General features: G+C 35.7%; 1 protein-coding gene across 2 annotated transcripts in view; it reads left to right on the top strand.

The window, feature by feature from the left end:
• The window catches only part of THSD7A (thrombospondin type 1 domain containing 7A), a 486,579-nt gene that overhangs the window by 156,083 nt on the left and 312,965 nt on the right, over positions 1-17,531 (top strand). For both annotated transcript variants that reach the window (XM_056118708.1, XM_056118707.1), the window contains exon 2: positions 3,900-4,731. In XM_056118708.1, coding sequence (XP_055974683.1) covers positions 3,900-4,731 — 832 coding nt within the window. The remainder of the gene's footprint in view (positions 1-3,899; positions 4,732-17,531) is intronic.

Raw genomic sequence — 17,531 nt, 5'->3', positions numbered from 1 at the left:
CTGTCAAACAATTTTAGGTGCAGTCCTCTTTCTGTGGATGTGTGATTATTTTAAGACAGTGTCGGAACAGAAGTAGACAGGCCTTCATCAACCGTACAGAAGTAGACAGCCCTTCATCAAGTGTACAGTGCTGAAGATTTGATCTTTCAAAGGGCGTGTTAATTGAAACACATGCAAGGTGCATTGAAAAGATAAGACATCTACTAAAGTATGCAGAGTGAATTAGTTTTCTTTACGTTAATCGGGCCTATTTGCCACCACATTTTACTGGTTTCTTTGTATCTTATTTTCTTTCAGGTTCAGTGGGTATTTTTATAGCTGCCCACAGAATTGTCTATGAATATTCTACCTCTGTGTTCTCAATGTAAATATACTTGGAATAAAATAAACGAAATAGTGTTATCTGCGAGTAGTTGGTTAATAGAATTTATGATAATATTGTTAAAATAGAAATATATTTGTATTTAGAATGCATTCTTTTCCTAGTTATCTAAGTAAACTTTAGAAGTGTTTATTATCAGTGTACATAAAACTGCACATTAAACAGTGCAGAAGTTTTCATGACTACCTTTCTGCTAGCCATACAAACTGCCTTGTATGTTTGAATTATAAATATATTTTTGAAAATAAAATAATGAAGCAAATCTGTTCAAGAGCCTGCCATGAATATCAAAATATGTAATTAAACCAAATGGTAAAGAACATATACAAAATATCTTCTTCAGGAGCCTTGCTGTTAGTCTAATGTGATAAACAGACTTTCATAAAAAAACCTCAATACATGAACTTAAATTGCAATGAGCATAATACTGAAAACATGGACAATTCTGAGAGTATATAAGTAGGAAATTTCCCCAAATTTTGTTGTCAGTTGTCCATAAATTATTTTCAAAGATACCAAAATTCAAAGTGAATTTTTGAATTTTTTTCAAAGAATTAAAACATAAATTCATTTTATTTTTAATGAATTTAGACAGAAACTTAGAGATTAAGCTAAAATTTGGAACAGAATAATTTAAAATCTTTATTTTGTCTAGAATAATTTTCAAATTTAAGAGCTAGTGAGTGCTCTATAGTTCTGCTTCATATTTTTTCTGGTTTTGTTTTTCTTTTCAGGAAAATAGGTGCTTTTTTCTGTCTTATATATATAATAAATAAGGTTTTTCTGTTTTAAAATAGATTTGATGTCAATCACATGTGTATAATAAAATTTCTATAATATATTAATTTAATCAAGTCAAAATGCACCAAGAAACATTTCGTTGAACTTTGCTAAGTAAGGATATAATTATACCAATAGTCAGTGCCTCTTATGCCTCATTGATTAGCATTTTGTTTATTTCACAGCTCTATTATTCCATTTTTAACAAAGTCAGCATCTTCAAATTTTAAACATCTTCCTAGTTAAACAAGTTTAAGGAAAATTTCAAACTGAATATAAGCACATCCTTTCCATTTTCTTCTTTTAGATTGTTTTATATGAAAGTATTTTGGCCTCATATTATGAACACTGGGATAAATCAAAATTAGGAGTCAGAATCGAAATCTAAAATCCAGGATGGTTTTATTTTTCACTCAAGATATGAGCATGTTGTATCCCTTCCCTTTTTGTATCCTGTTTTTCTCATTCATAAGATTAATCATTTGGCCTATACTGATTCATTTTTCAGTAGCAAAAGCTTTTTTTCAGACAAAATCATGTGCACAATGGCAACACATGTAAAAATAATAATATCAATAACGGATCACTTATAAAAGTAGCAATGAGGCAGGAGAGAATTAGAATATGGGTGGGGGATGCAGGGGCAATCCTATTGCTTCTCAACTTCTCGTACAAGTTATGAATATGCTTTAGATTAAATCACATGACCCTTCAACATCCATGGATGGTATGAATCATATAATTATATAATCTTTACATTTCTTTAAAATCTTAGCATAATATAATTCGCAATATCATAAGTTGATAATTTTTTACAAAATCACTGGAGTTAAATTAAACACAGGGGAAGAAAGACCTGGTACAGTCCCAGGATATGGTTTGTAGCAGAGTTCATACTTCACGTGTGTGAAGCCCTGGTTTGATCTCTGGAGCAGCAGCACAACTGCAAAATAATTTCTATGTGCAAATATAAGTAGCTTCTAATATATGCTAAGAAGTCTAAGCTAAATCTATCATATTAAAGCCAGTGACTTAAGTATCCCATGAAATAGCATTGTCATACCAAATAATGTGTCCTTTGAAAGTGAATATGTTGATAAAGATCTAAGTAGCTCTGCAGTTTCAGAAAATTACAGAATATTCGTAGTTAAATTTTCTTATTCATCTTTGATAAAATAGAGGACATGAGTGAACATTAATTCTGAGAATAAATATAAAGATGAATATTTTTAAGTATTCAAGTATTATTTATATTATTTAAATATTATTATTATTTAAATATTTAAAGGCAAATTTAAAAAAAAAATACTTCCCTTGTTTGGTTACCAGAGAGTAAAAACTCATATTGACATATTAGCAATTAGACTCTTGCAACCCTGGTGTCTAACAATCTAAAGTAGTGTAGAACACAGCATGTTCTCCAAATAGTTAACTGCTCTGAACGAAAACAGATCTTCAGGCAATTAAATTCTTCACAGGAGTCATTTTCTTGGATGTATTTGGTATTATAAGGCAGAGGAAATAAATTTGTTTTCACTGTAACTCACTTTTTTTTCATTTTTCTTTTTCTTTATCTTTTCTTTCTTCTTTTTTTTTTCTGACTTTTCCGAGCAAGGGTTCTCTAGATACCTAAAATTAGGAGAATGAATAAAAGTAGACCTTTAATAATCCCCAGGGGAGCCAAAGTTAAATTGCCTCTGCAGTTACCTTTTATAGCGTTCATGACACAGTTTTGCTTTTTTTGCAAAATACAGACAGTAGATCACCACTTCCCAGCAGTTGTGTACAGAGACCTACTTTCATAATACTTCAGGGGAGTTAATGTGCTAGATCTTGGAGTGCCTTTCTGGAAGGTGAAGTTGTTTCGGGAGGGCAGATGATCCTTGAACTCTCTTACAATAAAAATCATGAAGAGGGAAGGTAGGGCAAGAATGAGGCATTATGAAAGGGCTATTTCTCAAGCCAGAGGAAAACAGCAAAGGAGACAGACCCAATATTGATTCCAAAGGAAGGTCACACTGAGGTTTTTAAGACTACTTTTTGTTATAAGTAATGCATGTAATGCATGGGGCTGGAGTGATAGCACAGCAGGTAGGGCATTTGCCTTCAATGCAGCCGACCCAGGTTCCATTCCTCTGCCCCTCTTGGAGAGCCCAGCAAACTACCGAAAGTATCCTGCACACATGGCAGAGCCTGGCAAAGCTCCCCGTGGCATATTCAATATGCCAAAATCAGTAACAACAAGTCTCACAATGGAGTCGTTACTGGTGCCTGCTCAAGCAAATCAATGAACAACAGGACAGTGACTGTGAAGTAATGCATGAGTAATTCATAATTTTACAAGTGCATGGCAAGTTTGGTTCCTAAGAGTTATGTTCCACCTCCTTTCGGGCTTTAGGAGGCTCAGTTTGGGAGTTGTGATAGCAATTGTGGATTTGCTTGTGTAAGTAGCTGTGTATGATCTAGCATGCTAATATGTTGCTTTAAGGAATTTCAGGAAAAGTAGGTCTTGTGAGGAAAAATAGGTCAGTGTATGGTTGTCTCTGGATGCCATCTTGGATTCTTCTGTCATTGAAATATTCAGAAGACATATCTTAAGCTCCACTGCAGTGTGTCAGTTAAATGGAGATGAATTTGTGCAAGAATGCATGCCAGACATCCAGATGGTTCATTGCCTGTGTCTAGATGATTTGTACTTTTACTCTAGAAGCAGTGTTAACCGCTATCTTGTTTTCAGGTACATGGGGGCGTTGCATGGGAGATGAATGTGGTCCAGGAGGCATTCAGACGCGGGCTGTGTGGTGTGCTCATGTGGAAGGATGGACAACATTACATGCAAACTGTAAGCAAGCGGAGAAACCTAATAACCAGCAAAACTGTTTCAAAGTTTGTGACTGGCACAAAGAGTTGTATGACTGGAGGCTGGGACCCTGGAACCAGTGTCAGCCGGTGATTTCCAAACGCCTGGAAAAGCCCTCAGAGTGCATTAAAGGGGAAGAAGGAATTCAGGTGCGAGAAATCACATGCATCCATAAAGAGAAAGACATTCCTGCAGAGGATATCATTTGTGAGTACTTTGAGCCCAAGCCTCTGTTAGAACAGGCTTGCCTCATCCCCTGCCAGCAAGATTGCATTGTATCTGAGTTTTCTGCCTGGTCAGAATGTTCCAAGACTTGTGGAAGTGGGCTCCAGCACCGGACAAGACATGTGGTGGCACCCCCCCAGTTTGGGGGTTCTGGCTGTCCAAACCTGACAGAGTTTCAGGTGTGCCAGTCTGGCCCGTGTGAAGCTGAGGAGAGCATGTACAGCTTGCATGTGGCTCCCTGGAGCACGTGCTCCATGCCTCACTTGAGACAAGTAAGACAAGCCAGAAGACGTGGCAAAAATAAAGAACGAGGCAAGGACAGAGGGAAAGGAGTGAAGGATCCAGAGGCTCGTGAACTTATTAAGAAAAAGAGAAACAGAAACAGACAGAACAGACAAGAGAACAAATATTGGGACATCCAGATTGGATATCAGACCAGAGAGATTACGTGTACTAACAAGTCAGGGAAAGCTGCTGATCTAAGGTAAGGATGTTTTTTTACTATTAACAACATGTGTGTTATGTGTCTGTCTAAGATAAGGAATAAAAATGATGCAACTCCTGGAACTTATCCATGCAATATCAGTATAAAGTTTTCTCTCATAAGGCAAAATTTTTGTGAACTTCCTGTCATTGGTTCTATTTTCCTTGTGCTTCGATGGTCTACTATTTGAATTTATTTTCATCTTTCCTGTTGTAGTCAGAAAATAGTCAAACTATTCTTCATGAAATTATATTACTTCTTTAGGTCAATAATGATGTTTCCATCTATAATAGGGAGAAGACATACTTATAGGCTAGAATTTAGGAATTTCAAATTCACATCCTTATTTTACTGTGAAAGGGCACACTTAAATATACACTCAATTTATAGTATTTTCATAATTACCCTGCAAACAAAATCTGAACAAAATGATACAGGGAGTTTTAGTTAAGAATAATTCCTTTCACAATTTGTAAAGTGGAATAACTGTACAGGGGACAAACACAGAACCTTTTGGGGGTTGGGGCCAGAATATAAGGAAAACAGAGATTATCTAATAATGATTGATCTCACTTAGAAATATGTAAGCAATTTTCTTCATCTTTAAGATAAATTATTTGTCAAATTACCTCTGAAATAAAAAATGCCTATATAATAAAAGACTTTCATCAGATATAATTTGTAGTTAAATATTTATTAAGAATGATTTATTGAGGATTCCCTAAATGATATGTTTTCTATCTTTTACACATTTAGAACATCCATTCTAAATTTTGCTCTTGGATAAGCCTGGCCATCTGGGAGTGGCTTATCTGGATCCTTTGCATAATTGCTTTTTCCCTAAATATTTATGCAGCTATGATTTGGAATAAGCTGAAGAAAATTATGGTAAAACCACTGAGAATATTATTATAACATATTATAAAATGGGACTGACAATGTCATCCACTCCATCGCAGTCCGTTCTGTTGATTAAAAACACGTAAGATAAATTTAACTGAGTCTCAGTCAATGCATTTCTGAGTAGCTGGATTGTTTTTCTTTGAACCCTGGAAATCTTATATAACAAATCACAGTCTTCTGTCTGCTTTGGCTTCTGAACATCTGTAGGATTTTTGTGGTGTGTGTATAATTTACTAACATATCCTGCTGTCTTCATCTTTTTCTCACCCTCGTTATTTTCCTTCACTCCTTGTCTAGTAATTTTGCTGTCTAAGCATTTTGAAAGTCTGTTTAAATGTATTTTATGGAACAAGATATAGTTTGAATAAATGAATCAACAGACAACCTAGTGATTCATCTGCCTGAAACAAAAATTCCTCACATCATGTTTGTTATGGGTGCTATATTTAGGAAGTTTGCTATTCCCTCCCCTCTTTATGCTTGAACAGTTGGATTTTTCCCTCAACTGTTCAGCAGTTTGCTTTTTCTCCATTCTTGTATCATTAGGTCTTTCTTTTTCTTTGCATTTTTTGTTCTTGCCACTGGTTTGTTGTTCTGCCTTCATTTTTCAAATCCTGTGTGTGTGTGCGTGTGTGTGTGTGTGTGTGTTTGTGTGTGTGTGTGTGGTGTGTTCTCAATTCAATCTCTTTTCTGATTATCCTTATTCTGGGATTTCCTTGATCTGTTTTGCTGAAGTATTACAATTATGTTCGTCATGTGGCTTCCACAAAGTTAATTGAATGAGCCCCCAAGGCAACTTGAGTTGTCTGCTGCTGTCTCACTGAGTTAACATGTTGTAGACATTTAATTTCATGTTGACTAATCAATTAAAAGCATAATTAGGAGAATAGCTGCTGCTGCATAGAATCTAATGTTTAAAAAAAACTGGGGTTTAAGTACCTGTAGATCAGTTGTCATTTGTTTATATACCTCTAGAAATACCTATTTATATAAAAATTTATTTTCATGTTAAAACTTCATGGGACTAATTAAACCTTATGTTAAAAAGTGGTTAGTAACATTCTCTTATTGAATAACTATATATTAATAAATGTTTATGGATAAAATGTTAAAGACAGTGAGGAAGAGAAAAAATCATGTATTTTGGTTCACATTTTGCCTAAGCATTTTTACCATATCACCGAAATTAATAAAGTGAAGAATCAGTTAAATACCAACAAGAAACAGAGCCATAGCTCATGAGCTCAGTGATTAGGTTTCAAAGTATCCTCTTATTTCAAACTAAGAAACAACCTTATCATGTAAGAAGATAAACAATAATTTAAAATTATAAATTTAAATTAAACAATAATTTATAAGATAAACAATAATTTAAATTAATTTAATTAATGGCTAAAAATTTCTATTGCCACCCTGAGAAAAATTGCCTAGATACACTTAATATTAGGAAATAGTTTGCTGAAAAGTAAAAATAATTTTAGCTAAGTAACTTCTTACCTTGCTACTCTTAACTGAGTATCTACAACTTCCAAGTTAAGGAAGATAGATCTTTCCTGACTTTTGCTTTCAAATAGGCTGAAATCAGTAACAATGAAAAACACAAATTGAAGTTATTTTTTAGGAAAGGAGAGCTAGTCGCAGTTCCAAATCAATAGCTAATAGAGAATTTTTAACCAATTTGGTGAAATTAGACCTGAGAGAAGGAAAGAAAATACAATGTCTCTGCAGCTTTCATGAACACTCAAAATCTCGGTTTGTACTGAACTTTCTGCGTGTGTAAGCCAAAAATATCCCTAGAATGGCATGTTCATTGATAATGGACAGACTGCAGAAGCATCTTTGAGTTTGATTTGAAAGCAGAATGGCCTAATAGGTAGGACTGCTATACTATAGAAAAGATTGATTTGATGGACTGAGTGATAAAAGCTTTGCTGACTTGTGGAAGAGAGCTTTAACTCATTATATACACACCATGGTACACTGTGCTTGCCTATAAACCAGTGAGTTTCAGCTAGGCTTAAACGTTTACACCTTAGGTCAGATTGGGTATAAAAGTGCATATACTAAAGTATAAAAGCAGAAATTATTGAAATTTTTTAAGAAGGGTTTGGAATGTGGAATACATTTTACAGTGATTTGAGTAACTGGAGGGATGCCTTAACCTTTATCCTAGTTAAGGATTAAGATGTCCCATTAAGGGTTAAAGCTTATGCCTTGCCTGTGACTAAATCTAGATCAATTCACAACAACTCCTGTTTCCTTAAGCATCCCCAGGCACAGCCCTGGAAGCCCCCTGTTATGTCATTGGCTTTACTTTAAGAAAAGGGAAAAGGATTTAAAAAATTTCCTATTTACCACAGTTTAAAATATCTGTACTTAAGTCTTACATAAAAGTTTCTACTATAAAAGTTCTACACATAAAACCATATTTATAAGAGTAAACTAGTAGATGAGTACCTATCTGAAACATGGGGTAAACATACTAATTGTCACGATACTGTTATTTCAGAATAAGCTAAAATATAATATAAAAATTGAGGAAAATTCTGGAATTAAGTGTAGAAATATCCCACTATTTTAAACAGAATTATAACCTATAAAAGCAGTACTGAACAGACCAAACAAAATATTGTTTAACAAAAAGATTCTTAGTCCCCTACTATAAATAAGATTTGTTTCATAAAAGCAATCTAAATTCCATTAATAAAATTCTAGTTAAATCATGGAGCTTCAATGTCTGAAATATCATGCAACTAGTACTAGCTGAGGTGTATTTCACCTCTGTGTGGGTGCTGTATGCAGAAGCACTATATAGTAGATGCCTTATGAATAGAGTTTAATCTCTAAATTTTTGTATTTAAGCTTCTCATTGTATTCTCGAAAGGAAGGAAGGGAGATGATAGAGTTCTCTGGGGTCCCTTGGAAGGGGATTAGTTCAATTTATGAGCTTCCATCCTCTTGATTCAGTTACCACAGAGAGGCCTCCCTCTTTGTTTTCACACTGTGCTCTAGGATATCAATACAGGATTTGGGGAAACTTATTCAGTCTGTGCAATGTATGACTTCTAATCCATTTTGAGATAGTGCAGGCCATTTTTATTCACTCTCTTGATATAAAATTAACTAGAAACAACAGTAAAGATTTATTTAAACAAGTTTATTTAAACAAATCTATGTAGGTTTTTAAAAAATTATGAGTAAAGTTTTTACATGAAAATCAGGATCTGAAGGAAAATTTCCTCAAGCCAGATCCTCATATCAGTATTACAGAGGGGTTGTATCTGGCATGCTAAACAAGCTGGATCCAGCATCTCTGCTTACCAAGATAACTCAGAGAGATAGGGCAGGGACTAAGGCATTGGCCTTTCTGTTTGCACTCTGCCCTCTTCATTTCAATCCCAAAATCCTGATCACTGCCAAAATTCATCCCCAAACAGAGTCAAGAGTAAGCCCTGAGCAAAGCCAAAAGCAAAGAACAAAAAGAATTGATGAACAATGTGGAGAAAAGAGACAACTGTCTCCAGAAAACAACCAACATAGTCTGGGATTTAAGGCTTTGCTCTATGTTGCCCTCACCTCTTGAAGACTTGTGGCCACCTCCTATGAGATAAAGACCCAATATTGCATTTAAAAAAGGGCACAGGATATTTATGAAGGACTGTGACACGCTCTCTAAGTAACATTATTGAAAGTACTTTTGAAAGTATCTTCCTTTTCAAAAGTGCTTCATTCTGTTGTATTATCTGATATAGGTATTTATTTGTAAGTATGAATCTAATATAAGCACTGCTAATAAATGAGAAATTCAGCACAATAAATAAGAAGTTAAAAACAAATGAATGTTGGGGCTGGAATGATATGACAGCAGGCAGGGTTTAGCTATAGGACAGCAGATAGGCAGTTTTTACCTTCATGCAGCTGACCTGATTTCTATCCCCGTCACCCCACATGGTCCCCTAAGGCCACCAAGAGTGATCCCTGAGAGCAGAGCCAGGAGTAAGCCTTGAGCACAGCTGGATATGGCCCAAACACCAAAACAAGACACAAGAAAACAAATTTCTGCTGACTAATAAATAATCAGTGGGTCTATCCAACTTCTGGAGAATTCCATAAAACAGACACAAGTGGTGCCTGAACAAATCAATACTATCCACATGGGGGAGGGAGGGGAAGAAAAGAAGAATCTAGACATTAAAATTATACCCTTCACAAAAATTGAGTCCTTAGTTCATATATAAGTGTAAAAACTTCAAAGTATTAAATTCCTAGGAAAAACCTTGGATATGAATACAACAACAATAGCGATTTATGAAAGAAATTATTGAAAACCTGAACTTCATTGGTAGAGTGTAGAGCTGTGTATATATGCAAATCTGTACTGAAACTTATATTGTGGCAAATAAGTTGTAAATCAGAATGATTTATCAAAGAATAACAAAACAAAACACAATGAATGATATATCTGAAAAGCAATATCAAGGATGTTTGGCAGGAAAATGAGATCCTAAAAGGGAGTTCCTTGCCACAGAGGCAGGGCGAGATGGGGGTATGGGGAGTGGGAGGGATACTGGGATTAGTGGTGGTAGAGAATGGGCACTGGTGGAGGGATGGGTACTTGATCATTGTATAACTGAAACCCAAGTACAAAAATTTGTAAGTCTACAACTGTATCTCATGGTGTTTCACTAATAAAAATTTTTAAAAAAAACATATAAGTTAAAGGGTTAAGAAAAATAAGCAGTAAAAAAAAAATTCTACTGTTTAAGACTGAGGAAAAGGAACAATTTTTTTCTTCTTCAAGAAAAAAATCAACAGAGGACCAGAGCAATAATAGTATAGCACGTAAGACATTTGCTTTGCATGCATATAATTTGAGTTCAATCCCAAGCACTGCCAAGTATGTTCTCTGAGCACTGCCTTGTGTGTTCCCTGAACACAGAGCCAGGACTAAGCCCTGAGCACTGCTGGCCTTAGTACGCCCCCTACCCACCAAAACTTAATGTGATGAGAGGGTTATAAGTTGTAAGCTGAAAAATATTTAAAAGTGGCAGATAATGCCAAAATATATGTATATATAAATATATGTAATTCAAAATATATGTATATATGTTCACACATACATACATATAAATAATATACATATATATTCAACAGTGAGCAAACTAACAACCCACCTAAAAAATGAATCAAATGCCTTAAATTCACCAAGGAAGAAATTCAGATAAAAGACTGAGGTATGAAAAGATACTCCATATATTATGTCATCAAATAAATGCAAATTAAAACAATACTTTGTTACCATAATTCCTCTAGTAGAAAAGCCAAAATTCTAAGTGTTAACAACACCAAATGCTGTTTGGCATGAGGAAGGGAGAAAATTTTATCATAGCTGGTTAGACTATAAAATAATATAGCCATTTTGGAAGTCACTTTCATGTTTTCTCATAAAATTAAAATTTTCTTAATGTATAATCCAACACTTACACTTCTTGTTTTTTTTCCCGAATTGTGATAAATTCTGTCCATAAAAAATCCTCACATGAATGTTTATAGCAGCTTTATTCATAGGTGCCAAAACTAGAACACAACCAAGATCTCATTCAGTAGATGAGCAGGTAAATAAACTTTGGAACATCCAATGGAATATTATTTGACTCTAAAAAAAATAGAAAAACATCAATTCATGAAAATTTATATTATTAAGTGAAGAAGCCAGACTGCATAGACTATATGATTACAACTGGATGAAATTCTGACCAAGGCAAAATTATGGAGAAAACAAAAATAATCCATGTTTATATATATGTTGAAGAGATCTAAATAGTAGAGCACAGAGGGCGTTTAGATCCATAAAATTAATTTGTGAATAAACCAAGAGTGAACCATATGAAAAATATAAACATTGGGTGATTTTAATAAGTCAGTGTAGATGCATTATTGCTTTTTGGGTCACACCCAGAGTTACTCATGGCTCTGCACTCAGGAATCACTCCTGGCGGTGCTCTGGGGACTATATAGGACGCCAACGATCGATCCCGGGTGGGCTGAGTGAAAAGAAAATGCCCTACTTGTTGTACTATAGTTCTAGCCCAATAAATATGTATCTTTCTAGTGAGTGATTTCATGTATGGAAAGCTTGTAAATAGGCATATGGGAAATCTTTTCCCCTTCCCCTCAATTTTGTTGTAAGCCTCAAACTGCTCTAAAAATCGTGCTTAAGAAAACCTGGGCAAAATATGAAAAGGAAATAATCTAGTAACCTCTGAAATATTGACACTTTAAAGTGTTTTTTATCACATTTTATCTGAAAGTAGCCATACAACAAAAAAGAAAGTAATGGATACTTAGGAAATAGGTACTAAATAAGTAAAAACTGTGAATAGAGAAACTGATGTGGTCAGCCACACAATGTTGAACTAGTAATTTAAACATTCTGGTATGCTATTTCCTCATCTATAAACCTCATAAGTGGAAGAAATTGGCCACAATGAATGACAGGAGGAAGCTGAATAGTCTCTAAGTCTTCTATATTTTATCATACCAGTGAGCCCTGAGCATGGGAGGATTATTTATTTATTCACACCCCCCCACACATACACACATACACACATACACACATACACACATACACACATGTGTATGTGTGTATATATACACACACACATACACACATGTGTATGTGTGTTTATATATACACATATATAAACACATATAATTGTGACTATAAAATCCCATCTATTGTTCTTGATTGAAAGTTAATTTTTTACTTGTTCCACTAATCGGGCCACACTGAAATCTAGGGAGTTTCTAAGTAGAACTTCTAGAACAGAGTCAACCCAAATCTTGAAGTTACTCTGAGGTGTTTTACTCACTCATTTCATGTGCCTTATGGTTCCTGATGGCCTGTTTCTATATTATAACTTTGTGAATCACTAAATTTGTCTATCTAATTTTTCCCTTACCAAAGAAAAGGGAGACCACCTGCTGGCTCTGATATATATATGATATATCTACATATATATATCAGCTGTACTAGACAACTATACTAGAGAACCACTTTATTTTTTAAAAATTTTTATTAGTGAAGCACCATGAGGTACAGTTGTAGACTTACAAATTTTTGTGCTTGGGTTTCAGTTATACAATGATCAAGTACCCATTCCTCCAACAGTGCCTGCCCATTCTCCACCACGACTGATCCCATTATCTCTCCCACCAGACCCCCACACCCTCATCCCACTCCACCTCTGTGGCAGTGCATTCCCTTTTGTTCTCTCTCTCTCCTTTTGGTGCTGTGGTTTGCAATAGAGGTATTGAGTGGCAATTATGTTCAGTCTATAGTCTACTTTCAGCATGCATCTCCATCCTGGGCAGATCCTCCCAACATAGAGAACCACTTTCGAGCCAAATGACTGTTCTCTGTGTGATTGTTAGCTCCCTTTAATTCATTGATTATGTATATTTTTAATGATTTACTTCTATTCATTCAACAAAGTGAAAAACATAACTGTATTTGGGGTTCTAGAAGGAAGTCAATAAAATTCATAGCAGGACTCAAATCTCAAGAGTATTCTGTTCCATGGAAAGAATGACACACACTCAAAAAAGACAATTAAATGTTAGATATGCTATTGTGTCTCTGTATGGAGTGTGTGATAATATGATGGTGACAAGTAAAGTAGTAAGTTCTTTCTGAAGAGTTGAATAGTGTTGCCTCCTAGAGGAAATGCATCTTTAAAGAACAGTTTGTATGCACAAGATAGAGGAGAGTGACATAGGAAAAAATATGGGTAAAGGCAAGACATGAAAATTTGTGTCAGCAGTCCATTGGCATAGATACCGTGTATGCAGATTATTCACAGCTCTAGATATTGCATTATAAAGGGTTAAAAAACTTGCGTTTTACAATGTCAGGGCACTCTTCCAAGTAGAACTTAAATTTTTTTTAATTTATTATTTTTTTTATTAGTGAAACACCATGAGGTACAGTTGTAGATTTACAATTTTTTGTGCTTAGGTTTCAATTATACAATGATCAGATACCCATCCCTCCACCAGTGCCCATTTTCCACCACCATGGATAATATCCCCCCACTCCCATCCCCCATCCCCCCCTGCCTCTGTGGCAGGGCAATCCCCTGTGTTCTCTCTCTCCTTTTGGGTGTTGTGGTCTGCAAAAGAGGCATTGAGTGGCAAACATGTTCAGTCCATAGTCTACTTTCGACATGCATCTCCCCTCCTGGGAGGATCCTCCAAACACCCTTTATTTGGTGTTCCCTTCTCTATCTGAGCTGCCCTTTCCTCTAGAAGGCCTGGCTGGCCACTAAGCTATGGAGTAATCCTCCTGGTGCTGATCTCAGCTATTCTTGGGTATTAATCTCATATTTTGTTACTTTATATCCCCCAGATGAATGCAATCTTTCTATGTCTATCCCTCTCTTTCTGACTCATTTCGCTTAGCATGATACGTTCCATGTTGTACCACTTGTATGTAAATTTCCTGACTTCATCTTTTCTAACAGCTACATAGTACTCCATTGTGTAGATGTACCAAAGTTTCTTTAACCAGTCATCTGTTCTTGGGCATTCAGGTTTCTTCCAGTTTCTGGCTATTGTAAAGAGTGCTGCAATGAACAAACAAGTGCAGATGTCACTTCGACTATACATTTTTGCCTCTCTGGGATATATTCCCAGGAGTGGTATTGCTGGGTCAAATGGGAGCTCAATTTCTAATTTTTTGAGAATCGTCCATACTGTTTTCCAGAAGGGCTGAACCAGTCGACATTCCCACCAACAGTGAAGGAGTGTCCCTTTCTCGCCACATCCGCACCAGCATTGGTTGCTTTTGTTCTTTTGAATGTGGGCCCGTCTCTGAGGTGTGAGATGGAATCTCTTTGTGGTTTTGATCTGCATCTCCCTGATGATTAATGATGTAGAGCATTTTCTCATGTGCTTTTTTGCCATTCGGATTTCTTCTTTGAGAAAGTTTCTGTTCATTTCATTGCCCCATTTTTGGATGGGGTTGGATGTTTTCTTCTTGTGGAGTTTAACCAGTATTTTGTATATCCTTGATATCAACCCCTTGTCAGATGTGTATTCAGCGAATATCCTTTCCCATTCTGTAGACCGTCTTTGTATTTTGGTCACTTTTCTTTGGAGGTGCAGAAGCTTCTTAGTTTAAGATAGTCCCATTTATCTATCTCTATTTTCACTTGCTCAGTCAGTGGCATGGCATCTTTGAAGATACCATTAGCTTCAATGTCATGGAGGGTTTTGCCAACTTTGTCTTCAATGTACCTTATGGTTTCTGGTCTGATGTTGAGGTCTTTAATCCATTTTCATCTTACTTTTGTACATGGTGTTAGGCAGAGTTCTGAGCCCATTTTTTTTGCATGTAGCCGTCCAGTGATGCCAGCCAATTTGTTAAAGAGGCTTTCCTTACTCCACTTAACATTACTTGCATCTTTATCAAAGATTAGATGATCATATGATTGAGGGGAGATGTCAGTGTATTCAACCCTGTTCCATTGGTCTGCAGCTCTGCCTTTGTTCCAGTACCATGCTGTTTTAATTGTTACTGCTTTTTAGTACAGTTTGAAGTTTGGGAGGTTGATTCCTCCCATTTTCTTTTTCCCAAGAATTGCTTTAGCTATTCGTGGGGGCTTATTGTTCCATATAAATTTCAGGAGTGTTTGCTCCATTTCTTTGAAGAATGTCATGGGTATCCTTATAGGGGTTGCATTGAATTTATACAATGCTTTTGGTAGTATTGCCATTTTGACAATGTTAAGTCTCCCGACCCATGAGCTGGGGATATCTTTCCATTTCCTCATGTCCTCTTTTATTTCCTGAAGTAGCGTTTTGTGGTTTTCTTTGTACAGGTCCTTTACTTCCTTAGTTAAGCTGATTCCTAAGTACTTGATTTTCTGGGGCACAATTGTGAATGGGATTGTTTTTTTCATGTTGCTTGCTTCTCTCTCACTGTTTGCATATAGGAAAGCCATGGACTTTTGGGTATTGATTTTATAGCCTGCAACTTTACTATACGAGTCTATTGTTTCTAGGAGTTTTTTGGTGGAGGTTATTGGGTTCTCTAAGTAGAGTATCATATCATTTGTGAATAGTGAGAGCTTGATTTCTTCCTTTCCTACCTGAATGCCCTTAATATCTTTTTCTTGCGTAATCGCTATTGCAAGTACTTCCAGTACTATATTGAACAGCAGTGGAGAGAGTGGGCATCCCTGTCTCGTCCCTGATCTTAGAGGGAAGGCTCTCAGTTTTTCCCCATTGAGGATGATGCTTGCTGTAGGCTTGTGGTAGATGGCTTTAATTATGTTGAGGAAGGTCCCCTCTATACCCATTTTGGCTAGGGTTTTCATCATAAAGGGGTGCTGGATCTTGTCAAATGCTTTCTCTGCATCTATTGATATAACATATGCTTTTTATCTTTTCTTTTGTTGATATGATGGATTATGTTGATTGAATTCCGAATGTTGAGCCATCCTTGCATCCCTGGGATGAATCCTACTTGGTCATGGTGTATGATCTTTTTGATGAGTAGTTGGATTCTATTTGCTAGTAGTTTGTTGAGGATCTTTGCATCTGTGTTCATCAGGGATATCGGTCTGTAATTCTCTTTCTTTGTGGTATCTCTGTCTGCTTTTGGTATCATTGTGATATTTGCTTCGTAGAAACTGTTCGGGAGTGTTTTTGATATTTCAATTTTGTGGAAAAGCTTAAAGAGGATTTGGAGTAAGTCTTCTTTAAAGATTTGGAATAATTCACTAGTGAATCCATCTGGGCCAGGACTTTTGTGCTTGGGGAGACTTTTTATTATCATTTCAATTTCCTTGATGGTGATAGGTCTGTTCAGGTATTCCAGGTCTTCTTGGTTCAGCCTTGGGAGTCTGTAGGACTCTAGGAATTTATCCATTTCCTCGAGGTTTTGATGTTCCGTGGCATAAAGCTTCTCAAAGTACTCCCTGAGGATCCTTTGAATTTCTGTAGTTTCTGTTGTAATGACCCCCTTTTCATTTCTGATTCGTTTATTAGGGTTTTCTCTCTCCCTTTCTTTGTGAGTTTTGCTAGAGGCTTATCAATCTTGTTAATTTTCTCGAAGAACCAGCTCTTGGTTTCATTGATCTTTCGGATTGTTTTTTGGGTTTCCATCTCTTTAATCTCTGCTCTGAATTTTATTATTTCTTTTCTCCTGTTCGGGTTGTGCTCCTTTTTTGATCCTTCTCCAACCTCTTAAGCTGTGAGGTTAGGTTACTTATGTGTGCTCGCTCCTCCTTCCTGAGGAATGCCTGTAGATCTATAAACTTTCCTCTTAACACAGCTTTTGCTGTGTCCCATAAGTTTTGGTAACTCGTGTTCTCATTTTCATTCGTTTCTAGGAATCTTTTGATTTCCTCTTTGATTTCCTTTCTAAGCCACTCGCTGTTCAATAGAGCACTGTAGAACTTAAATTTTTGCATTTTATTACTGTGCATCAGTCATCTTCACATTTATTGAAAAGTATTTTTTGGTAACAAAATTTTTTTAATGCTTCACAGATTTCAAAATGCAAATTAAGTCATTTATTTTTTACTTAAAAGTGTTTAGCTCTCTTTTGTGATTCATAGTACTATTAATAATTGTTTCTCATGGACATAATTTCAACACCACATCCATTTTTTGACACACCTCAGTATGTGAATTATTTATCCATTAATTAAGTCCAGACACTATTCTAAAAGTATATTGCATAATTACTGAAATTCATATGAAAACTATAAATAATAAATAAGAATATATTAATGAAATAGTTATCAAAACTTTATATTAGCTTTAGCTAAGAGTTTAAGGTATACTATCCATAAATGGGCACATTGTTAGTGACAGTGAAATTTAGTTTC

The sequence above is a fragment of the Sorex fumeus genome, unplaced genomic scaffold, assembly GCF_029834395.1.
Source record: "Sorex fumeus unplaced genomic scaffold, SorFum_2.1 ptg000037l, whole genome shotgun sequence".
Classification (NCBI taxonomy): domain Eukaryota; kingdom Metazoa; phylum Chordata; class Mammalia; order Eulipotyphla; family Soricidae; genus Sorex; species Sorex fumeus.
The sequence above is the reverse complement of the archived record's forward strand: the minus strand, read 5'-3'. Positions and strand labels throughout refer to the sequence as shown.